The sequence below is a fragment of the Oncorhynchus kisutch genome, linkage group LG28 (genome assembly GCF_002021735.2).
Source record: "Oncorhynchus kisutch isolate 150728-3 linkage group LG28, Okis_V2, whole genome shotgun sequence".
Taxonomy (NCBI): Eukaryota; Metazoa; Chordata; class Actinopteri; order Salmoniformes; family Salmonidae; genus Oncorhynchus; species Oncorhynchus kisutch.
The window spans coordinates 6,852,054-6,878,033 of record NC_034201.2 but is presented as its reverse complement, the minus strand read 5'-3'; the positions used below and the strand labels follow the sequence as shown (position 1 = coordinate 6,878,033).

Here is a 25,980-nt window from a genome sequence, read left to right as displayed (position 1 = left end):
ATAAACACGTTATTAACACATAAGAATGCAAAGGTCGACAATCAGTTTGTACGTTTTTTGCAGGCTTTTTCCAATGCTATCTGGGATCCTTGGGACATCCCTATCCTCATTGAAGTTGACATTGAAAATGATTAAGGTAAGGAAGGGTCCCTAACCGATTTAAAATGGTTAGGGTTAGGAAAGGATTAAGGTTAAAGTTAGGCTAAGTGTAGGAGTTAGGGTATGGGCGTCGCAACGATTCCGTATAGCACCAACGCTCTGATTAGCTCAGGAAATGTGCCTTTACTGGCCGGTGGTTAGTATTCTAATCGTCCCTTAGCAACTCGTCTCTAACAAGATACAACACAGGCAGAGAAAACAGCATTGCTGGAGTGGAAAATGGAATATGGGTAAGGGTCCGGTCCGTAGATTAATTGTACAAGACGAGGCCTCGCACATGATAAAGTCTGCTTCTGTTGTTAAATGTCTGACCTTGATATATTCTGAGTCTCTGATTGTGAATTTACATAATTCAGATTCAATCAAGAGGAGCGTGTATTTTCCGCGAAGAAGATCCAGACATACTGGAGGTCTCACCAAGACAAAAGACTTTTCCAGCTGATGTCGCTCACTGTTCGTGCTGCTGTGAGTGCTTGAGTTGAAGCCTGGCAGCCTTACTGATCAACACATTGCAATTCAGATTGAAATTGATCATAGGCTAAATAGCCTTAATTTGAACTCAATTATAGGGGAGCTGTGTGAAAATCTGATATAATCATTATATCAGATGTTCACTTATGTACAGTGGCTTGCGAAAGTATTCACCCCCCCTGGAATTTTTCCAGTTTTGCCTTACAACCTACAAATATATTTTTGGGGGGGTTTGTATAATTTTATTTACTCAACATGCACTTTGGAGATGCAAATATATATGTTTTTGTGTGAAACAAACAAGACATAAGACTAAAAAACTGAAAACTTGAGCGTGTATAACTATTCACCCCCCAATGTTAATACTTTGTAGAGCCACTTGGGGTATGTCTCTATAAACTTGGCACATCTAGCCATTGGGATTTTTGCCCATTCTTCTTGGCAAAACTGCTCCAGCTCCTCAAGTTGGATGGTTCCACTGGTGTACAGCAATCTTTAAAGTTATACCACAGATTCTCAATTGGATTGAGGTCTGGGATTTGACAAGGCCAATCAAAGACATTTAAATTTGACGAAGGTGAACCTCCGTCCCAGTCTCAAATCTCTGGAAGACTGAAACAGGTTTCCCACAAGAATTTCCCTGTATTTAGCTCCATCCATCATTCCTTCAATTCTGACCAGTTTCCCAGTCTCTGATGATTAAAAACATCCCCACAGCGTGATGCTGCCACCACCATGCTGGGGATGGTGTTCTCAGGGTAATGAGAGGTGTTGGGTTTGTGCCAGAGCGTTTTCCTTGATGGCCAAAAAGCTCAATTTTAGTCTCATCTGACCAGAGAACCTTCTCCCATATGTTTGGGGTGTCTCCCACATGCCTTTTAGCGAACACCAAACGTGTTTGCAAATTTTTTTCTTTAAGCAATGGCTTTTTTTCTGGCCACTCTTCCGTAAAGCCAAGCTCTATGGAGTGTACGGCTTAAAGTGGTTGGATGGACAGATACTCCAATCTCCGCTGGGGAGCTTTGCAGCTCCTTCAGGGTTATCTTTGGTCTCTTTTTTTTGCCTCTGATTTTTGCCTGGTCTGTGAGATTTGGTGAGATTTGGTGGGCAGCCCTCTCTTGGCAGGTTTGTTGTGGTGCCATATTCTTTCAATTTTATAATCATGGATTTAATGGTGCTCCGTGGGATGTTCAAAGTTTCTGTTATTTTTTTATAACCCAACCCAGATCTGTACTTCTCCACAACTTCGTCCCTGACTTGTTTTGAGAGCTCCTTGGTCTTCATGGTGCCGCTTGCTTAGTGGTGTTGCAGACTTAGGGGCCTTTCAGAACAGGTGTATATATACTGAGATCATGTGACAGATCATGTGACACTTAGATTGCACACAGGTGGACTTTATGTGACTTCTGAAGGTAATTGATTGCACCAGATCTTATTTAGGGAGTGAAGGGGGTGAATACATATACACGCACCGCTTTTCAGTTTCAATTTTTTTTAAACAAGTTATTTTTTTTAAATTTCACTTCACCAATTTGTGGAACGCCAAGGGGGATGAATACTTTTGCAAGGCACTATAAGTGGGCTAGAAAGTGAGTCATTTGTTTTTGTCATGGTACTGTTCAGGAGCACTGTCTTGCACCTGCTATTCTCCACCAACTCAGCCCCAGAGAAGCTGATCTGGTCAGAGATCCAAGCATGCACTGCAAGGTCAGATTCAGGTACCCCATCTGTAGACCTAATACCCATTTTGCTGCTATGGTCTCAACAAGTGTAAAGATTGTCTGGTAAATCCAAATGAAAATGCTGACCGTAAAAAGCATGTGGATGTAGTTCTATTCAAAGAGACCAAATTGCATGCTAAACCCCACTAACACAGTAATGGGCCTGTTTTTGTTCTTTGGCTGATAGATTTTCAGGGTCCCAGTTTCCTCCAGTGATTGTCTTCAAGATCTTCCACCTTGGAGGAGGAAGACAATATATTTCTGGGAAAAGAGTGTTCCGACCATCTAATCAGGTAAGCCTGAGAGAGACATCTCACCTTTCATAATATACTGTATGGGTCATTCTACATAAGAGGTATAAATTGGGGGTTGAAATATATATTTTTTGTAACCTACTCCCAAATGTACAGCACAAGTCTTCCAACATATGTCATATAATACACACACACATATTTTGTGTTGCATATTTGACATTTTACCTGAATTGCTTACCACCCCACTAAATGTGTGAAACTGAAACTGTGAAACTACTGAAACTGTGACAAAGTTGAAATAAAGAGAGAATAATGCACAGTAGTGATCATTTTGATGAACCTATTACAGATTAATTTAATAAATTGTATTTGCATACCAAATGAACAAAATAGTAAAAACATTACTTTAACCAGATTTTCTAAACCTTTAAATAAGCCATTGAGGGCTTCCACTATTTAAAAGTAGTCAACTGGGTGGGGATTCCTATGGGTTGGGAGTGATCAGCCAATGATCTTCTTCAAATTGGGTTGCCTATGATTTGGAGCCAAGACCAAGATTAATACCAGGACATTGGTCCCAAGATCCAGACCCAGTGAGTTGAGACCATGACAAGTTAAAAAACGAATTGAAGTGATCTTCAGTGGTCTCAAGACCAAGACCACTAGATCAAGAGTCCATGGGTCCTTCAATTTGTAAGGGTAAAGTACAGTAGGGTAAACTACAGTACACTAGAGCACAGTACAGAACAGTAAATTAGGGTACAGTAGAGCACAGTACATTAGAACACAATACAGTACAGTACAAATCAAATCAAATTTGATTTGTAACATGCACCGAATAGAAAAGGTGTAGAGCTTACAGTGAAATGCTTACTTACAAGCCCTTAACCAACAATGTAGTTTTAAGAAAATACCCCCCAAAAAAGTAAGAGATAAGAATAACAAATAATTAAAGAGCAGCAGTAAATAACAATAGCGGGGCTATATACAGGGGGTAGCGGTACAGAGTCAATGTGTCAATGTGTGGGGGGCACCGATGTCGAGGTAATTGTGTACATGTAGGAAGAGTTACTAAAGTGGCTATGCATAGATAATAACAGAGAGTAGCAGCAGAGTAGCAGCAGCAATGCAGAAGTCTGGGTAGTCATTTGATCAGCTGTTCAGGAGTCTTATAGCTTGGGGGTAGGAGCTTTTTAGAAGCCTTTTGGACCTAGACTTGGCGCTCCGGTACCGCTTGCCGTGCGGTAGCAGAGAGAACAGTCTATGACTAGGGTGGCTGGAGTCTTTGCCAATTTTTAGGGCCTTCCTCTGACACTGCCTGGTATAGAGGTCCTGGATGGTAGGAAGCTTGGCCCCGGTGCTGTACTGGGCCGTACGCACTACCCTCTGTAGTGCCTTGCGGTCGGTGGCCGAACAGTTACCATACCAGGCAGTGATGCAACCCGTCAGGATGCTCTCGATGGTGCAGCTGTAAAACCTTTTGAGGATCTGAGGACCCATGCCAAATCTTTTCAGTCTCCTGAGGGGGAATAGGTTTTGTCGTGCCCTCTTCACGACTGTCTTGGTGTGCTTGGACCATGTTAGTTTGTTGGTGATGTGGACGCCAAGGAACTTGAAGCTCTCAACCTGCTCCACTACAGCCCCGTCGATGAGAATCGGGGCGTGCTCGGTCCTCCTTTTCCTGTCGTCCACAATGTACAGCGAAGTACATTATTGACATCTATGGTGTTGTCAAACAGATGTCAATGTTTGTGCTCTTGGGGGGTTGAAGCCCCCCTGCTGTCTATGAATCTCAATACTTTAAACTTTTTCCTGAAGTGTGCACTTGTCCACTATCCACATATGGGTCCTCTGTAGCTCAGTTGGTAGAGCATGGCGCATTACACTTTAGATTAAAGATAGCCTCAATGGCGCTGCCCGTGCTGTCACAAACTATATACAGTTGAAGTCTGAACTTTACATACACTTAGGTTGTCATTAAAACTCGTTTTTCAACCACTCCACAAATTTCTTGTTAACAAACTATAGTTTTGGCAAGTCGGTTAGGACATCTATTTTGCATGACACAAGTAATTTTTCCAACAATTGTTAACAGATTATTTCACTTATAATTCACTGTATCACAATTCAAGTGGGTCAGAAGTTTACATACACTAAGTTGACTGTGCCTTTTAAACAGCTTGGAAAATTCCAGAAAATGATGTCATGGCTTTAGAGGCTTCAGAAAGGCTAATTGACATCATTTGAGTCAATTGGAAGTGTACCTGTGGATGTATTTCAAGGCCTACCTTCAAACCCAGTGCCTCTTTGCTTGACATCATGGGGAAATCTAAAGAAATCAGCCAAGACCTCAGGAAAGAAATTGTAGACTACCACAAGTCTGGTTCATCCTTGGGAGCAATTTCCAAATGTCTGACGGTACCATGTTTATCTGTACAAACAATAGTATGCAAGTATAAACACCATGGGACCACATAGCCGTCATACCGCTCAGGAAGGACATGCGTTCTGTCTCCTAGAGACTTTGGTGCGAAAAGTACAAATCAATCCCAGAACAACAGCAAAGGACCTTGTGAAGATGCTGGAGGAAATGGGTACAAAAGTATCTATATCCACAGTAAAAGTCCTATATCGACATAACCTGAAAGGCCACTCAGCAAGGAAGAAGCCACTGCTCCAAAACTGCCATAAAAAAGCCAGACTACAGTTTGCAACTGCAGATGGGGACAAAGACCCTACTTTTTGGAGAAATGTCCTCTGGTCTGATGAAACAAAAATAGAACTGTTTGGCCATAATGACTATTGTTATGTTTGGAAGAAAAGGGGGAAGGCTTGCAAGCCGTAGAACACCTTCCCAACCGTGAAGCATGGGGGTGGCAGCATCATGTTGTGGGGGTGCTTTGCTGCAGGAGGGACTGGTGCACTTCACAAAATAGATGGCATCATGAGGAGGAAAATGATGTTGATATATAGAAGCAATATCTCAAGACATCAAGTTAATGCTTGGTCGCAAATGGGTTTTCCAAATGGACAATGACCCCAAGCATACTTCCAAAGTTGTGGCAAAATGGCTTAAGCACAACAAAGTCAAGGTATTGGAGTGGCCATCATAAAGCAGTGACCTCAATCCACTGTATCACAAACCTGACTCAGTTACGCCAGCACTGTCAGGAGGAATGGGCCAGAATTCACCGAACTTATTGTGGGAAGTTTGACCCAAGTTAATCAATTTAAAGACAATGCTACCAAATACTAATTGAGTGTATGTAAACTTCTGACCCACTAGGAATGTGATGAAAGAAATAAAAGCTGAAATAAATCATTCTCTCTACTATTATTCTAACATTTCACATTCTTAAAATAATGTGGTGATCCTAACTGACCTAAGACAGGGAATTTTTACCTGGATTAAATGTCAGGAATTGTGATAAAACGATTTTTTATGTATTTGGCTAAAGTGTATGTAAACTTCCGACTTCAACTGTTTTATTTATTTATTAGTATCCCCAATTAGTCACTTGACTTTTTCCACACTTTGTTACATTACAGCCTTATTCTAAAATGTTTTTGTTTTTTTAATCGCCCTCATCAATCTACACACAATACCCCATACTTATTTTCCACCATAATTTGCAAATAAATTCATTAAAAATCCTACAATGTGATTTTCAGGATTTTTTTTCTCATTTTGTATGTCATAGTTGAAGTGTGCCTATGATGAAAATTACAGGCCTCTCTCATCTTTTTAAGTGGGACAACTTGCACAATTGGTGGCTGACTAAATACTTTTTTGCCCCACTGTAAGTATTTAGACCCTGCACTCAGTACTTTGTTGAAGCACCTTTGGCAGTGATTACAGCATCGAGTCTTCTTGGGTACAAGCTTGGCACACCTGTATTTATGGAGTTTCTCCCATTCTTCTCTGCAGATCCTCTCAAACTCTGTCAGGTGGCGTCACTGCACAGCTATTTTCAGGTCTCTCCAGAGATGTCTCATTGGGTTCAAGTCTGGGCTCTGGCTGGGCCACTCAAAGACATTCAGAGACTTGTCTCCACTCCTGCATTGTCTTGGCTGTGTGCTTAGGGTCGTTGTACTGTTGGAAGGTGAAGCTCTCTGGAGCAGGTTTTCATCAAGGATCTCTCTGTACTTTGTTATTTTCATCTTTCCCTCGATCCTGACCAGTCTTCCAGTCCATGCCGCTGAAAAATATTGCCACAGCATGATGCTGCCACCATCATGCTTCACCGTAGGGATGGTGCCAGGTTTCCTCCAGACGTGACGGTTGGAATTCAGGCCAAATAGTTCAATCTTGGTTTTGTTGTTATAATCTTATAATCTTGTTTCTCATGGTCTGAGTGACCTTTAGGCACCTCCAAGCGGGCTGTCATGTGGCCATTCTACCAAAAAGGCCTGATTGGGGGAGTGCTGCAGAGATGGTTGTCCTTCTGAAAGGTTTACCCATCTCCACAGAGGAACTCTGGAGCTCTGTCACAGTGACCATCGTGTTCTTGGTCATCTCCCTGACCAAGGCCCTTCTCCCCCAATTGCTCAGTTTGGCCGGGCGGCCAGCTCTAGGGAGAGTCTTGGTGGTTCCAAACTTCTTCCATTTAAGAATGATGGAGGCCACTGTGTTCTTGGGGACCTTCAATGCTGCAGAAATTTGTTGGTACCTTTCCCCAGATCTGTGCCTCGACACGATCCTGTCTAGGAGCTCTACGGACAATTCTTTCAACCTCATTGCTTGGTTTTTGCTCTGACTTGCACTGTCAACTGTGGGACCTTATATAGGCAGGTGTGTGCCTTTTCAAATAATGTCCAATTGTCACGATCGTCGAAATAACATTCGGACCAAGGTGCAGCGTGATATGGGTTCCACATCTTTTTATTTGTGAAACGCACAAAACAATAAAAAGCAAACGATACGTGAAGCTATGGAGTGCTCACAGGCAACTACACATAAACAAGATCCCACAAAACACAGTGGTGAAATGGCTGCCTAAATATGATCCCCAATCAGAGACAATGATAAACAGCTGCCTCTGATTGGGAACCATACAAGGCCAACATAGAAAAAAACAACCTAGATTACCAACCCTAGTCACACCCCGACCTAACCAACATAGAGAATAAAAAGGCTCTCTATGGTCAGGGTGTGACACCAATAAATTAAATTAACCACAGTTGGACTCCAATCAAGTTGTAGAAACATCAAGGATGATCAATGGAAATAGGATGCATCTGAGTTCAATTTCGAGTCTCATAGCAAAGGGTCTGAATACTTACAGTATGTAAATATGTTGTTATTTTTTAAATACATTTTTTATATATTAGACAAAAATTGTTTTTACTCTGTCATTATGGAGTATTGTGTGTAGATTGATGAGAATTTTATTTGTATTTATTCCATTTTAGAATAAGGCTGTAACGTTACAAAATGTGGAAAAAGTCAAGGGGTCTGAATCCTTCCCAAATGCACTGTAATACAATACATAATACAATGCAAGATGCATAAAAATGCCTGTGTGTCTCTTCACAGTCCCCGTCGTGCTGTAAGGTGTTCTTTTATCTGTTTTTTTAAATTCTGTTTTTATTGCTAGCTTGAGAAACCTGCGGTGACAAAGAGTTCCATTTAGTCATGGATCTATTTAATACCATGTGTTTTCCAGCCTCTGTTCTGGACCTGGGGACTGTGAAGAGACCTCTGGTTGCATGTCTTGTGTGATACAGATGAGTGTCTGAACTGTGTGCCAACAGCTTGAACAGAGAGTTTGGTACCTTCAACACATCACCACCTCAAACAAAGATCAATAGTGATGCAGTCAATCTCTCCTCAACTTTGAGCCAGGAGAGTTCCATGTCATTGACATTCTCCCTTCGTGTACATCTAAGTGCAATACATGATGCTCTGTTTTGGACCAACTGCAATTTGCCTTCTTTGCCGCAACTGACCATAGAACTGGACAGTAGTCCAGGTGCGACAAAACTAAGGCATGTAGGACCTGTCTGGTTGACTGAGATATCAAGAAAGCAGAGCGACACCTTATCATGGACAGACCTCTTTCCATTTTAGCAACCATTGAGTCTATATGTTTTGATAGATTGATAGATTCCATGATAGATTCCTAGCTACGGTGCCACCCAGCAGTCAGGTCTCTTCAACTTACTCAATAGCCACATTATTCAATAATAGATCCAGATGAAGTTTGTTTTTGAGATATTTAGCTCCAGCCTATTTCTTGTTACCCATTCTAAAACTGACTAGATCTCTATGTTAAGGGCGTTAGTTATTTATTTCACTGTTGCAGCCGACGTGTATACTATTGAGTTGTCAGCGTACATGGACAGACAGGCTTGATTCAAGGTCAGTGGAAGGTCATTAGGTCATTGGGGCGGCAGCGTAGCCTAGTGGTTAGAGCGTTGGACTAATAACCGGAAGGTTGCGAGTTCAAACCCCCGAGCTGACAAGGTACAAATCTGTCGTTCTGCCCCTGAACAGGCAGTTAACCCACTGTTCCCAGGCCGTCATTGAAAATAAGAATGTGTTCTTAACTGACTTGCCTGGTTAAATAAAGGTTAAATAAAGGTTAAATAAAATAAAAAATAAACAAAAAAAACAATAATGGTACAAGCAGGCTGCCCTGTGGTACACCACACTCAACCAAATTTGCATTAGAGAGGCTTCCATTAAATAAAACCCTCTGTGTTCTATTTGATAGGTACAGTAACTGTCCATCCATGATAAAGGCAGAGGAAGTTAATCCATAACACCTACGTTTCAGCAATATGTTATGATCAATGATGTCAAAGGCTGCACTGAAGTCTAACAAAACAGCATCCACAATCTTATTATTATCAATTTATTTGAGTGCCCTTCCCTATAAGCATGCTGAAAGTTGTTAATTTGTTTTCTGTAAAAGAACATTGTATTTTTTCCAAAAGTTTGCTAAGCATCGTTAACAGGCTGATTGGTCTGCTGTTTGAACCATTAAAGGGTGCTTTGCTAATTTTGGGCAGCGGAATGACCTTTGCCTCCCTCCAGGCATGAGGGCACACTCCGCCTTCTAGGCTTAGATTGAAGATGTGGCAAATAGGAGTCGTGATGTATTCCGCTATCAACCTCGGTAATTTACCATCCTGGTTGTCGGTTCCATATGGTTTGTCCTTATTTATTAGATAGCAATACTTTTTTCACCTCTTCCACACTAACTAGCTTTGCGGAATTCAAAGCTACAGGGCTCATCTTTCATTATTTGGTCCGTTATGCATGAATATGAAGGCTCAGTGTTTGTTGTTTGCATGTCATCCCTAAGCTTACTAATCTTGTCAACAAAAAAAGTTATTAAAGTGGTTGGCAATATCAAAGGGTTATGTTATGAATGATCCATCAGCCTGGAGCTGAGTTAGCTTTTCTGCCTAGAATTTAATGTACTCCAGAGCTTTTTAGAATTGGAATTTGCTCAAGAGCTTTTTGCTATCATTCTTTATATAATTTATCTTTGTTCTATAGTATGCTGTAAAACTTCAATTAAACACTGAGTCTCAAATATCCGCCTGTCCCTTTTGATAGCCGGCAATGGCACACAATTCAGCAAATAAACGCCTGTTTCAAATAAGTGCTGGGTCTAAATGAATTTTTTATGAGGTTACCATGAATTACCATGATTTTTTTGCAAGTTAAATGTTTGATTTGTTATATTAAATAATTCAGTAATAACAAACAAACAAAAAATTATGTCAATCATAATTACCATTGGCTGCTAACAGCTGAGAACTACTAGCTAACTGTGAAGCACAAAAAGGCAACTTTAGGAGTAGACCCCCAGAAATCAGCCTAGTGGCGAATAAGACAAAATAAATGTGACACATCGTGTAAATGATACCACGTTAGTGCAACAAATTAAGAAATGCATTCAATTGCTGGAAGTGAATGCTGGAATTAAACAATGAACTATGCAAATGAGCAAAAGCTATGTGCATTAATGAAATAGACACCTGGCTCAAATAGAAGCCAGCCTCTAATAAGCACCTGTTGTGTTCTGTGATTTAAGAAAATAAACGACTGGGCTATTAATTGAAGTTTTACGGTAGTTTCTTCTTCTTTTTGTTTAGTTTAGTTACGTGATTACTCAATTTATTGTATTTTTGCCAATCTGCTGTATTGCTAGACTTATTTGCCATTCTCTTAGCCACATCCCTCTCAGCCATACAGTTTTTCAATCATCATCTATCCATGGGGATTTGGCAGTTTTATCAGTCAGTTTCTTTATGGGTGCATAACCAGAAGAAGAAATTTCATAAATGTTTCAAGTGCAGCGTCAGGATGTTCCTCATTACACACATCAGACCAACAAATATTTTTTAATATCTTCAACATAGGAATCATTGCAAATCCTGATCACTTATGCACTATTTTAGGTCCAGTCTTTGGAACTGTTTTTTCTAGATATGATCACTACATCTGATGGGTATGGATACTACTTTTGAGTAGATTTCTGCAGCATTAGCAAAGATGTGGTCAATACAAGTGGATGATTTAGTTGGTTCGACATGTCTCATATCATCTAAACCTATTTGTACTTCCATGTAGGCCACAACAGACACCTGCAGGATGATGGGAAATAGGATATTCATCAATCACATTATTGCTGATGAGATCCAGAGGCAAGGGAGAATGATTTCTGACACGTCTTATATCACCTGTATGAGGGACTTTATGCAGGTGAGATTGAGAACATTTTTGATAAGAGTAGTCTTCACATTCAGAGCATTTTAGAGCAATACTTTTACATCATACATGAAACAATTGTACCATATGCAATGGACATGATTTCCAGACAAATCTGACAGCACTAGTATGTACCATAATTTTAGTACTCAAGTCACCTTGACGAGCTACCTGCATACCTTGGAGGGCGAGAGAACACTTGGAGGTCTCTCTCTCTTCAAGGACTGTCACGAAACATCCTACAGTGGGATAGCTTGGAGGTGGGCGGGAAGGGCACTGTGGCAGACAGGCTAAGGCAAGAGCTGCTGCTGTTAGCTCCTCAAATTCCTTGCCCTCTGATTGGAGGAGCAATCCCACCTCGGATGCTCAGGTAAGCATAAAGACAAGCTCAGGAGGGCACTATGAGGGAGATTCCCTACTGTATTAGGTCATTATTGTGGTTTCTTGCATTTACAATAGGAAGATATACTGTATACACTGAGTGTAAAAAACATTAAGAACACCTTAATATTGAGTTACATCGCCTTTTACCCTCAGAACAGCCTCCATTCGTCAGGGCATGGATTCTACAAGGTGTCAAAAGCGCTCCACATGGATGCTGGCCCATGTCGACTCCAATGCTTCCCACAGTGTCAAGCTGGCTGGTTGTTCTTTGGGTGGTGGACCATTCTTGATGCACACAGGAAATGGTTGAGCATGAAAAACCTAGTTCTTGACACAAATCGGTGCGCCTGGCACCTACTATCATACCCCATTCAAAAACACTTAAATTGTTTGACTTGCCGATTCACTATCTGAATGACACACATACACAATCTATGTCTCAACTGGTCTCAAGGCTGAAAAATATTTGTTTTACCTGTCTCCTCCCCTTCATCTACACTGATTGAAGTGGATTTAACAAGTTTTTTTATTTTACTAGGCAAGTCAGTTAATAAGGACAAATTCTTATTTACAATGATAGCCTCAATATGGGATCATAGCTTTCACCTGGTCAGTCTGTCATGGAAAGAGCAGGTGTTCATAATGTTTTCTACACTCAGTGTATATACACATTACTTGAGTAACTGGGGGTTTACTACTCATGACAAATGGCATCATGATGGCAATAGTCTTCACTTGATCCTAGGTCTCCAGCTGCTCCCCCCTCTTCTGTGGTTTCTACAGCACGCCATGCCTCACAACCTGCCACCTGCTCCACCCCACTCCCCTCAACTCGCCGCTCTGCCCGTGCACGCACCACAGCTGCCCGCATGAGACATCTGTATATCCTTGGGGGTACACCAAAGGTGAGTTTATATGAAACATATACTGAACAAAAATATAAATGCAATATTAAACAATTTCAAAGATTTCACTGAGTTACAGTTCATATGAGAAAATCTGTCAATTGAAATAAATTCATTAGGCCCTAATCTATGGTTTTCACATGACTGGGAATACAGATATGCATCTGTTGGTCACAGATATCTTTAAAGAAAATGGGCCTCACAAGGGCTTCAGGATCAAGTCACAGTTTTCAAATTGCCATCGATAAAATGCAATTGTGTTCGTTGTCCGTAGCTTATGCCTGCCCATACCATAACCTTACTGCCACCATGGGGCACTCAGTTCACAATGTTGACATCAGAAAACCACTCACACACACGACTCTATACACGTGGTCTGCGGTTGTGGGGCCTGTTGGATGTACTGCCAAATTCTCTAAAATGACATTGGAGGCGGTTTATGGTAGAGAACTGAACATCAAGTTCTCTGGTAACAGCTCTGTTGGACATTCCTTCAGTCAGCATGCCAATTGCACGCCACCCCTAAAAACTTGAGACATCTGTGGCACTGTGTTGTGTGACAAAGCTGCACATTTTAGAGTGGCCTTTTATTGTCCCCAGCACAAGGAGTACCTGTGTAATGATCATGCTGTTTAATCAGCTTCATAATATGCCACACCTGTCAGGTGGATGAATTTTCTTGGCAAAGGACAAGTGCTCACTAACAGCGATGTAAACAAATTTGTGCACAAAATGAGAGAAATTCGGGGGTTTTGTCCTCCTGTGGAAAATTTCTGGGATCTTTTATTTAAGCTCTTGAAACATGGGACCAACACTTTACATGTTGTGTCAATTTTTTGTTCAGTTTATATACACGCCATAAATTGTACTTGCTCAGATGTTTTTTTTTTGGGGGGGGGGGGTCAATCAGCACTGTGCAGTAGATAACAGGACATAGCAGAGGTAGCCTCGATTCCTGATCAGTTTATTTCTACATCGTTCCACAGGATGAGAATAATGAAACAACAGAGAAAAACCACAACCCAGAGAGAGGAGAGCAAGAGAAAGACATGGAAGGAAGTATAAAGCCTCAAGCACCCCAGATAGTTTGGCCATTGGGATTGGAGGAAGACTCCAGTGAGGATTCCCTCTCGGATTCTGAGTGGGAAGAGGAAGCAGAGAAACTCTGCTTGTGGACAAGACAGCTTGCTCTGGATGATATGGACAATGTGCCATCCACCTGAACTAGAACTTCATCTTGAGCAAGACTAACCCAAAAACCATTTTCCACTCCTATGGCTGTTCATTTTCTCTTCTCTTGCTTTGTACACAAATCTAATAAAAATGCTTGTGTAAATTACAGTGTATTAGCCTACAGCTGTGACTGGGTATTCTACTGCCTCAACCTAAGGCCTGGGCTTTCGTGTTACAGGTGGTAGAGCAGTAGCCTCGATAAGACTGGAAGACTGCGCCATAAAACTAAGATCAAGCCTGTCAGCTGTTCTCTCTCCCGCTACATTTGTGGCAGTGGTGGGATTATTATGGTGCTGGAGAAGTACGTGTCACCTGCTAGCAGTGGGGCTTTGTGCATGTGTAACCGGTTCTGTACCGGTACCTTTCTGCGTTGTGTTCTGGTGAGGTGTAGGTGGAAGGGAAGAGAAGAGAAGGCTCTGGACATAGTTCTGCCGGTTGTCTCTCTTTTAATGACTGCATGGAATGGATACAAATAAGAAGGCAAACGTTTATGCTGCTGTCTGGACTTAGGCTGGACAATAGAAAGAGTCAAAATTCACCCAAGGCTGACAAATGGCAAAATAACTTGGCTAAACTGGAAAACTAGCGCGAGCCCATAGCAAATAAATGGAATTGAAGTTCGCAGAGCCTCTAACTGGAGTGACGCTTAGAATTCCATTTCGCCTAAATGGCACCAAAAAAATGTAGCCCTTTTTATTTTACCACTACAATCTGTTCTTCGGACGAAACTGAAAAATAACTCATTTAGAAAGTAAACATCAGCACCTCGATGGTGCCAAAGTCAGGGATGCAAACTTGTGAGGCCCAAAAAGGTGACACTTGCAAAAAAAATCCCTGCTAGGGGGAAATGCAGGTTTTAACTAATTATACAAAAAAGAATATGATCTACATGATCAGTCTGTTGTGTAAATTAAAAAGTGGTTAATGTGAACCTAACTCACAGCTAAAAAATGTAAAGAAAGCAACCCGGTGTTATTTGTTTCCTAGACTTACCTGCAAATGACACTCAAGTCTTGAGAAAAAACAATACACTAATATTGCAGTTACCCATGACAGCCTTTATAATAGAATGCTTGTGACCATACACATCTAAATATTGCACTTGGAGGAAAAACAAAACTATTTTAAAGTAGAAATAGCATGAAACAAACAGGCTGTTTGTAGACCTTAGTATTCTTTGTTTTCTTTAGGTCAGGGTGTGACATGGGGGATATGTGTGTTTTTGTCTCATTCTAGGGTGTTTGTTACTGTCTAGTTTTTTTTGTAGATTTATGGGGTTGTTTTCATCTAGGTGTTTATGTTGGTCTATGGTTGCCTAGATTGGTTCCCAATTAGAGGCAGGTGTTTATCGTCGTCTCTGATTGGGAACCATATTTAGGCAGCCATCCTCTTTGGGTATTTCGTGGGTTATTGTCTGTGTAGTCGACAGCGAATGTGACTGTATATATTTGTCTTTCCGTTAATGTATTTAAGACCTATTTCGGCAAGTTGATGCTGGCTTAGCTAGCCATGTTAATAACGAGCTAACTAGCGCCGTCGGTCACCGCACTGCAATGTGTGAGGTTCTGTGTTATACACTATAGCCCGTTACCATATCATATGTGATGGAATTGTATTTGCTGTTGGCTTGTTTGGGTGTATGTGTTATGTAACATAGCTGACTTGAGACATGGTTAACAGTTTCAGGGCCATGGGCCTTTCTCATGATGGAAAAATACAGAATAACATGAAGGCAGGAACTGTGCATTGAGTTGTGGGGGCACATTCAGAACGTAGTGTTGCGAGAACAAACGGTATTTTGTTAGATAACAGGAGCCAGAGGTGTGTGATAACTGTATCGTGAGCATGAGCGCATAGATATTCTACACAACTACAACGACTGACCGCTGAAGCGCCTAGGGGGCTGGGACCAGCTCGGGCGCCAACAATCAACGATAGGCTGAGTGAGTTTAAACCACGCCCAGTCTCTACTCTACCGGCTCGGAAGCAGGAACTATTTCTGTCAGAGTATATTATAATAACTTTGTCAGGAACAAGTCAGTTCTCTGTTTGCCCTGCGAGGTGGGACAGAGAGCCTGTATATACGAAAATTGCATTTACCACTTATTGCTTAGCTAATAAAAAATACATAGTATACAATTCGGTGACTCAGTGTCATACTTATCCTGATACCAGATTCGATTGACGCAACCAAATGTCATGCTAGCTATTGGTAGTAGGTGATTTATAGAAATATTAAGTGAATATTTATTTTCTTACTACCTTAAAAGGTTTATATAAAAAGGGTTGTACTTGTGCTCTGTATTTATGGATTAATATCACTTCACATTGAGGGCATGTATCATTACATTTGCTCCTATCTAAAATATATCTTGTGTCCTACCTAACCAGTGAACATGTGGCTGTGACGGTCTTGTCAATGCCTGTCATCACTGTTTGATATATTTTACTGCAGGTATACTTTTCTGTATTTTTGTTATTTTCTAAACACAACACATGTATACTATATGATCACTTTGTGGATTGAGTCTGAGAGATATTCTGAAGGCAGTGAACGTGGCTGTGACCATCCTGTCAATGCCCGTCATCACTGTTTGACATCTTTTACTGCAGATAAAACACCAAGTCAACCTGAAGTGTGGGTGCCCGTGTACCTTTCCTCTGGGGGGTTATGTGAAGTTGGTTACATGTGCAAAAATAACATTCATGGAGTAAAACATTGAATAATCCCCCCTCACTCACACACAAGTGTTACTAAGTGGCATAATTGATCTCTTTCAGGCATACCCCTTTTTATCCACTGTATTGGAAAAGTGAGAGAGGGAAAGAGTGTGGTGTTCCATAAGCTAGGCACAGCTACACTTGATCTCACACAGATTGCCAGGGTCCGGTAAGCAACTAACGCGTTATAACTTGAGGAACGGCAAGGACTCGTATACCAGTTAATACTATTGCGAATTGGTTAGATGAGTTAACGTTAGTAACCTAAGTTAGCTGTCTGACTTTATTAGCCAGCTAATTTTCACACCATAAACTCAATTATTTGATCAGTTGAATTGGCTAATGTTGCTCAACATTTCTCTGGCTAGCTAACTGTTAGGTGGAGCGACACAGGGGAACCCAAGAGCAGACTCAGACCAAGAAACAGGGATGAATGAACCAAGGTATTTATTTTAACACAGGGAGATATGGAGTGCAGATCCAGGGAAGCTCGGATGAGTATTAGGAAATTAGATGTGGAAGCTGAGGTTGGAGTGAGCTGGGTTGGAACAGGGGAAATAGGTCTGGAGAGGAATCCAATGGAGTGGTGGTGTGGTGAATCCAGAACAGGGTAGCGAGATGTGGAACAGGAGCCAGAGTCAGAGCGGCAAAATGAGCAGAGATTACGATCTGGCCGAGTGGAAGTGGCAGGACTGAATATTTGTAGAGTTCTTAATTATGAACGGGTTGCAGCTGGTGGGGAACTGCTCTGACTCAAGCACACCTGTCTCCAACCACACACACACATACACACACAGAGAGAAAGGGAGAGGCAACGGTTGCAGGTCAATGAGACACCGGATGTCCAGTAGGGAGTGTGGCAGAAGCAGATGTGACACGGAGAATTCGATCCAGCTTGCAAGATATTTAACAGTGCTTGTTCCACCACACTTTATCCCTCAACTCAAACTTCCCAAATGCCAGTTGTTTTTCGGTTACAGCTCATGAAGTAGGTTTCATCACCTCACCCAGGTCTCCGTGGTCAAGCTTCTCACCTACTGTCTTTACAGAGCGCACGCGCTGATGCTGTAACTAGCAAATTGGTTGTCTAGTCTCTCCTCAGTCACTTGCTTCATTCTGTTGTTATGTGAATGATTGGCTGAGTTTTAGATACAGCCAGTATTGATCCAAATGCGCATTACTCGTTCGCTTACAGCCAGTAGTGATCCAAAGCCCCCCCCCCAAAAAAAACTTTTCTCATTCGATCTACACGAATCATGTAGGTCACCTATTTTGGATTCAAAACATCGAATTTCGTCGAAAGGTGACTAGATTGCATCCCTGCAAGTGTGCTTATGTCTACATAATGAGGAATTTGGAGAAAAAATTGTAACATTTGACTATTTATGGTCTAACGATCGATGACACCAGAGTACGCTGCCCAACCTTATGTAATTGGAAAGAGAAGATTATTCTGATTAGAATGGTGTCCGACAACGGAGTATGCTGCCCAGCCTTACATAATTAGAAAGAGGAGATTCTCATTATTAAAATGGTGTCCAATTTGAAAAAAATCTAAATATACACATTGCGAGATATTTGGCAAAATAGACAGACATACAGTTGAAGTTGGAAGTTTACATACACCTTAGCCAAATACATTTAAACTCAGTTTTTCACAATTCCTGACATTTAATCGTAGTAAGAATTCCCTGTTTTAGGTCAGTTAGGATCACCACTTTATTTTAAGAATGTGAAATGTTAGAATAATAGTAGAGAGAATGATTTATTTCAGCTTTTATTTCTTTCATCACATTCCCAGTGGGTCAGAAGTTTACATACACTCAATTAGTATTTGGTAGCATTGTCTTTAAATTGATTAACTTGGGTCAAACGCTTCGGGTAGCCTTCCACAAGCTTCCCACAATAAGTTGGGTGAATTTTGGCCCATTCCTCCTGACAGAGTTGGTGTAACTGAGTCAGGTTTGTAGGCCTCCTTGCTCGCACTCGCTTTTTGTTCTGTCCACAAATGTTCTATATGATTGAGGTCAGGGCTTTGTGATGGCCACTCCAATACCTTGACTTTGTTGTCCTTGCCATTTTGCCTTTGCCTATGCTTGGGGTCATTGTCCATTTGAAAGAACCATTTGCAACCAAGCTTTAAATTCCTGACTGATGTCTTGAGATGTTGCTTCAATATATCCACATCATTTCCCTCCCACATGTTGCAATCTATTTTGTGAAGTGCACCAGTCCCTCCTGCAGCAAAGCACCACCACAACATAATGCTACCACCCCCGTGCTTCCCGATTGGGATGGTGCTTTTCGTCTTGCAAGCATCCCCTTTTTCCTCCAAACGTAACAATGGTCAATGTGGCCAAACAGTTATATTTTTGATTCATCAGACCAGAGGACATTTCTCCAAAAAGTATGATCTTTGTCCCCATGGGCAGTTGCTAACTGTAGTCTGGCTTTTCTATGGTGGTTTTGGAGCAGTGGCTACTTCCTTGCTGAGCGGCCTTTCAGGTTATGTCGATATAGGACTCGTTTTACTGTGGCTGTAGATACTTTTGTACCCGTTTCCTCCAGCATCTTCACAAGGTCCTTTGCTGTTGTTCTAGGATTGATTTGCACTTTTCGCTAACCTCCTTCCTGAGCGGTATGAGGGCTGCGTGGTCCCATGGTGTTTATACTTTGTGTACTATTGTTTGTACAGATGAACGTAGTACCTTCAGACATTTGGAAATTGTTTTTTTTCTGCGGTCTTGGATGATTTCTTTAGATTTTCCCATGATGTCAAGCAAAGAGGCACTGAGTTTGAAGGTAGGTCTTGAAATACATCCACATTGACACCTCCAATAGGCTAATTGACATAATTTGAGTCAATCAGTATATTTTAACCTACTAATAACCTATTTATTTATGGTTGCGTAACTTCGTTGTTGTGTAGCGCAAACTATTTTATTTTTGCTGATGTAAAGATCACGGATCCTCCTCAACTCGGCACTTCATTACTTGAAGTTTACCAAAGTAACCCCATATTTGGCTGGCCTGAGTTCCTTCTTCGTCTGCGGAGTGTCTTGTCCAAGCTGCTCCTTTTTGCTCTTCGCCTGGATGTCAGTGGCAGCTCAACGATCTCTCTATCGACCTCAACACCCAATCTACTCACACGCGCAAACTCTCTCATTCAGACTCATACATACACGCCGTCTCTCTCTCCCCTTACCTTCGTTGGCTTTTAATTTTTTTTGTCAGAGAAAATTATAGTTTTTGTGGTATTGCTTCGTGCACTGACTTTACTGAACTCTGGAGAAAACGAACATTGTCGCTGGGTGACTACATTTGACTCCCGTCCATTGGACATTTTGTCGGCAGGAACTCGCTCTTTTTCACTTGGTCCACTCGTCCAAGTGCCGATGTATTTGTGGCATGATGTGAACAGTACGAATTTGTGTCACTACCGAAGTCTAATGGTTTTAAATGACTGTTTTGTATTGTCTGGAAACTCACTTGTATAATTCACTTGCAGTAGGTCTCTTAAAAAAAGAGAAGCCCTGCAAGGTTATTAAACAGAGGTGCCTAGTTATTCTTCTTTTGTTGATATCAGGTAACGTGCAACCTAACCCTGGCCCTGATATGCAATGTCTCCAAATCAAGATCTGGTTTTGGTATTTTTCATTTAAATGTACGCAGCCTGTTGTCAAAAATTGATGGGGTTAGGATTTGGGCTAAATCAACTGATGCTGATGTAATTGTGTTTTCTGAAACCTGACTCAGCAAGTCTGTTTTTGATAAGGATATTTGAATAAGTGGTTACAATGTTTATCGCACTGATCGGGTTAAGAAAGGTGGGGGTGTGGCTATATATGTAAAATCTAAATTCCATGTAAGTGTGGCAAAGTCTGAAACTATTTGTAAACAGTTGGAATTTCTTGCTTTGAATATTGAGGTTTCAAAGGGTCTCTCTATTACTGTGATTGGCTGTTATAGACCCCCCTCTGCTCTCGGTGATGCATTTTCTTCTTTGACGCACCTTATGTCTAAACTTCTTTACAGTGAAATGATCTTGATTGGTGATCTCAACTGGTGTTGGTTAAAGCCGGTGTCTGATGATTTAAAAATGTTTTGTAATTCTATGAATCTTACCCAGTTGATTAACTCACCCACTCGCCCAAATCTTAATTGCCCAGATAAATCTACCCTGATTGATTTGATAATTGACAAATGTTCCACATAAATATTCTGTGGTTGGTGTTTTTTGTAATGATTTAAGTGACCATTGTGCTGTTAGAAATACTAAGGTTCCAAAGACAAACCCACTGTTACGGCTCTCTTCTATCTCCTCCTCTGACGAAGAGGTAGAACAAGGATCGGACCAAAATGCAGCGTGGTTAAGTTCGATACATGTTTAATGAAAACGAACAATACAAAACAAACGGAAAATGTGAAAACCTATACAGCCTGTCTGGTGACAACTAACACAGAGATAGGAACAATCAACCACAAACACACAGTGAAACCCAGGCTACCTAAATATGGTTCCCAATCAGAGACAACGAGAATCACCTGACTCTGATCGAGAACATCAGGCAGCCATAGACTATGCTAGACACCCCTACTCAGCCACAATCCCAATACCTACTAAAACCCCAATACAAAAACACAACACAAAATAAACCCATGTCACACCCTGGGGCCTGTTGCACAAAAGTAGAATTAAGACATCCGGGATAAATGACTCAGCTGAGCTCAATGAAGCCAAAACATGTGCGTCCAGGCTTAATTGGTTGCACAAAGACCAAGCCAGGATGAGCAGACACGGATTCATTAAGCCAGGTGAAACCAATCCTGGATAGGTGCGCGCTCACGGCTCACTCAAATAGACCCCGCCACAGATCACAGATTAACTGATTTACCATGGCAACTAGAGCCGCGTACTTTTCCCCGTCGGAAGCACAAATCCTCATGGAGGCATACGAGGAGGTAAAATATATCATTAAGAAGAAAGGCAACACCGCCACAGTGATAAAGCAAAGAGAAAAAGCGTTGCAAAGTATTGCAGACCGCCTGAATGCGTAAGTAGTGCACAATTACACACTCACCGCTCCGCTGAAACATCACAATTACAATTCAAATATTTAATTCACATCTCCAAAAATGCAGTTGTACTGTAATTATGAAACGGTTAAATTTTTTATTGAAATGCACTGCAGATATGAGTGAAATTGTGTAAAGTAACTCCATCACACTGTATAAAGCTATGATAAATTTTTTGATATTTTTACTGAAAACAAGACAAAAATACCAAGTAATTTTTTGCAGTGTGACTCCATTAAATGTGTGTGTGTGTGTGTGTGTGTAGATTAAACATGAACGGGCCAAAACGGACATGGCAGCAGGTCAAAATCAAATACAAGAACATTCTGCAGAATGGTATGGTCCCTGACTAATATTTAACAAAGCACAAGCATATATTGTACCCAGAAGGTGCCTGCTCACACATTGTCTGTACTGTTTTAGCAGTGAAAAAGAATACCCACAGACAAGGCACGGGTGGTGGGTCACCAAAGGCTGACCTTACCCCAGCAGAGGACATGGCCTTGGAGCTAAATAAAGGCAGGCCCGTCTTAGAGGGGATCCCTGGGGGGAAAGAGACGAGCATAGGTTCCTCCCAAGATGCCACCCGCTTCATTCAAGGTATGTCCTTCCATCTCTACATGGGATACAACCACATTCATATTGAATCAATTTGGACTGTCTGACTTTGGTTTACCTATTGCCTTGCAGTGTCTGGCAGCACTGTGTTCCTGTTAGAGCCACCAGCACAAGCACCAGACGATGCTGATCCAGTGAGTACTCCATCAAAGGCATACTGTAGGCCTGGCATGTCTTGTCTACTAGCTTCAATATGAATCCGATTTAAATGTGATAGGGTGAAGGCCCCAGTGCAGCAGCAACAGCACATGATGGAGACTATGATGAGGAGGAGACCATCTCTCTGGATTCCAGAAGGCATGAGGTATCATGTTAAGACTGTGAAAGTACTATTTACTCTACAATGGTGAGGAGTCCTCATCAAAATCAAAAAATCGAATTTCTTTTACAGGACCCAGATGCTATACAGTGGGAAAACCAGCCTGGCAACATAGTGCGTATTAATAAAAGGACACCACATCCTGCCAAATTCCAGCTGTGCTAATTGTATTGTGTTCACAGAGCTCACAAGCTATCAGAAAGTTGTATGGCAACCACCTCCGGCGCCAAATAGAACTGGCAGACATAGACATTCAGTACAAGAAGAAAAAGATGGAAAATCTTGCACTGGAGTTCGAAATTAAAAAAGAGGACAATTAGGAAACTGGACCTTGAAATAAAAAAACTTGAGAGGGAGGTGAGATATGCCTTCAATGTACACTGTATGCTAACTGTAACACAAATGTATTAATCATTATTTTTCTTTCCTCCCCCAGCTCCAAGAAGATGACACAGCTCAAAATAAAAATTAGGTATATTCTCGTAAAGTCAAGTGAGCCATGACATATGAGCTCTTATTGTGAGCACACAGGACGGTGGCATCTTTCTAAGGTTTTTTTTATTTTCCCAGCAATCAGTACAACCAAGTCATCGTTATAAGGCATCGCCCTCTTTTGCCCACCCCCCCAGCACCAGGTGTGGCCACTAGCCTATATGAAGGCCCAAAATTGTGTGTTCCTTTCTGCTCTGACAATGGCATGCCCATTCGTGCGAGATGTGGTGGATGAAGAAGCACTTGTGCTGAGGAGAGCCTTCAGGCGAGAAAGGGTCTTCAGGGACCGGTTGGACCCACTGGCCTTCCCTGATGACCATCTATATGAAAGATACAGGTTTTCTGCAGATGGCATCAGGTATCTATGCAGACTACTGGGTCCCAGGATTAAGCACCGCACTGCACGGAGCCATGCACTGAGTGTGGAGCAAATGGTTTGTGTGGCCTTGCGCTTTTTTGCTAGTGGAGCCTTCCTGTACTCAGTGGGGGATGCAGAACAGCTGAACAAGGCCACAATTTGCCGCACAATAAGGAGTGTGTGTCTGGCTATCAAAGCATTAGCAGATGTCTTCATCTCCTTCCCTGGCCACAGAAGACTCTGTGACATCAAAGAGGAGTTCTATAGGATTGCAGGTAAGAGGATCTACAAATTACAGGACAACTGTTAACACATAGTAGGATACTCGTTACTTTGGGACAGGTTTCCCCAATGTCATTGGTGCAGTGGACTGCACACACATAAGGATAAAAGCCCCCTCAGGTGCCCATGAGGCCGATTTTGTGAATAGGAAATCCTTTCACAGCATTAATGTTCAGGTGAACATAACTTTTTGATATTGTCCATTGACGAACACTCTGCATTGCCAGTGATGTGCATTGATTGGTGTAATATTCCTCATCTTATGATTTCAGATGGTCTGCAATGCTGACTGTGTGATCAGCAATGTTGTGGCAAAATGGCCTGGCTCAGTCCATGACTCCAGAATCTTTCGGGCCTCTGAAATCTATCAGTGCCTATCACAAGGTAAGCCACACAACCCCTATTTATAACCATCATGGCTGTGTCAAGAATATCACTGTGTTTATGAGGTAGTAATGATGAGATTTTGTGTTGACAGGTGAATTCTCTGGTGTGTTGCTGGGAGACAGGGGGTATGGCTGCCAGCCTTTTCTCCTGACACCTTTCACAGACCCCCAGGAAGCACAGCAGGCCTACAACCATGCCCATGCCAGGACCAGGGCCAGAGTTGAAATGACCTTTGGCCTCCTGAAGGCACGCTTTCACTGCCTTCACAAATTAAGGGTCAGCCCTGTTAGGGCATGTGATATTACTGTGGCTTGTGCTGTCCTCCACAATGTGGCCTGCCTGAGGAAGGAGAGGGCCCCCAGAGTGCCACCAGCCATGGACTGGGACAATCCGGCAATCTTCCCTGATGACGACAGTGGTCGGCTGCTGAGGGACCAATATGTGTGCTTTCAATTTTGGTTAAATATGTCCTGCGGTGGCAGAGGAATTTGTTTTTTTTTGGGTTCGTTTTTTGACGAATTTGGCCTCTTATGATGTTTGTGCGGTATACGGTGTGTAATACAAGGCTGCAGGGAGGCTACTGCATCCATTCATTTGTCTGTTCAGTTGATGTGTATGGATTTGTCCTGCATTTATTTTAGTGTGCAGACATGCAGGGTGTGTTATATACAGACCTTTGAATGTGTATGTATCATTTTGTATAATATGCTTGGATTCTGTGCTTTCCATCTTGTAGAGTCACTGACTTCAGTTTCGAAAGGAGCTGATGGTTTACCTGCTTTGTTTTGTCCTTATTCAATAAAGGAACATAATGTTACACATTGTGTTTTTATATTCATATGGAATGTGTATTTGTTTATGACAGTACTAGGGCCACACTGAAGAAAAAGGATAAAGTCCTAAATTTATGAGGCTGGTTCTTTCTGCAGAAAAGCTACATATTGTTTTGATACTTATGACAATGTGATACTTAATATTCTGGCACATCAGCATGTCTTTGTTTATGAAACCATACTGAAGTACAATTTCACGAAATGCCCCACATCTGTCATTTTAACAACTGTCCTTTAAAACAACTGGTTACAATATTATGACTTGTTTTTTTCCCCTCTGTGGCCCTAATATTCTATCATTTTATATATAGCCTTATAGTCTATGGGAAACTGTAAATTATCTAATGATAGCAACATCATCTAAAAATCATTTTTTATCCAAAATCATTGAAATTAATGATCACAAACGTTTAAATAATAACAGTGGGTCTAGTTATGTGATAATGTATATTGAGCAGTGAAATAACTATTGGTTTCCATTTGTGGTGACTGCTGACTGACATTAGGGATGAGATTAAATCGATCCTGGAATTTAGCCTGGTCTGGAGCAGGCTAGCTCCACAGAATAAATCTCCATGGTAATTTATACCATAACATATCCTCCTGCCCCCTATCCATCTTTAGTGCAACCGGATTACGGATCAATTGAGCCAGGATCACCAAGATATCCTGGCTTAATCCCTTATCCTAGTTTTGTGCAACAGGCCCCTGGCCTGACCAAATAAATATATAAACACAAAATACTAAGACCAGGGCGTGACACCCACGTTTTATTCGTAAGAGAAATTTTAAGTGTTTTAATGAGCAGGCTTTCTTTCATGATTTGTTTTATTTTGACTGGAGCAAGATTGAGCTTATCCCTGATGTGGAAACTGCCTGGAAATTCTTTCATTATGTTTTTCCCAAATAGTAAACAAACATGCCCCATTCCGCAGGTTCAGGGTTAAAGGGCGGGATAATCCATGGTTTTCTTCTGAGCCGTCTTGTATTATTAACGACTGTAATCTAGCCTGGGCTAAAGCAAGGAAATCATGTTCTGATG

General features: G+C 41.6%; 1 protein-coding gene across 6 annotated transcripts; it reads left to right on the top strand.

Annotated features, from left to right (window-relative positions):
- The first annotated feature begins 96 nt into the window (after positions 1-96).
- lg28hxorf58 (linkage group 28 CXorf58 homolog) lies at positions 97-13,958 on the top strand. 6 transcript variants are annotated; one of them, XM_020463938.2, is made up of 8 exons: positions 183-389; positions 516-624; positions 2,254-2,348; positions 2,539-2,644; positions 11,193-11,324; positions 11,477-11,700; positions 12,460-12,619; positions 13,606-13,958. In XM_020463938.2, the coding sequence occupies exons 1-8, from the start codon at positions 379-381 to the stop codon at positions 13,840-13,842; spliced, it is 1,074 nt and encodes a 357-aa protein (XP_020319527.1). In that variant the 5' UTR covers positions 183-378; the 3' UTR covers positions 13,843-13,958. The 6 variants fall into 6 exon arrangements, 5 of the variants coding, with proteins under 5 accessions (XP_031663953.1, XP_020319527.1, XP_031663952.1 ...); XM_031808092.1 differs by lacking the exon at positions 11,477-11,700 and having other exon boundaries at positions 187-389; XR_004205993.1 differs by lacking the exons at positions 2,254-2,348; positions 11,477-11,700 and having other exon boundaries at positions 97-389.
- The last annotated feature ends 12,022 nt before the right edge of the window (positions 13,959-25,980 follow it).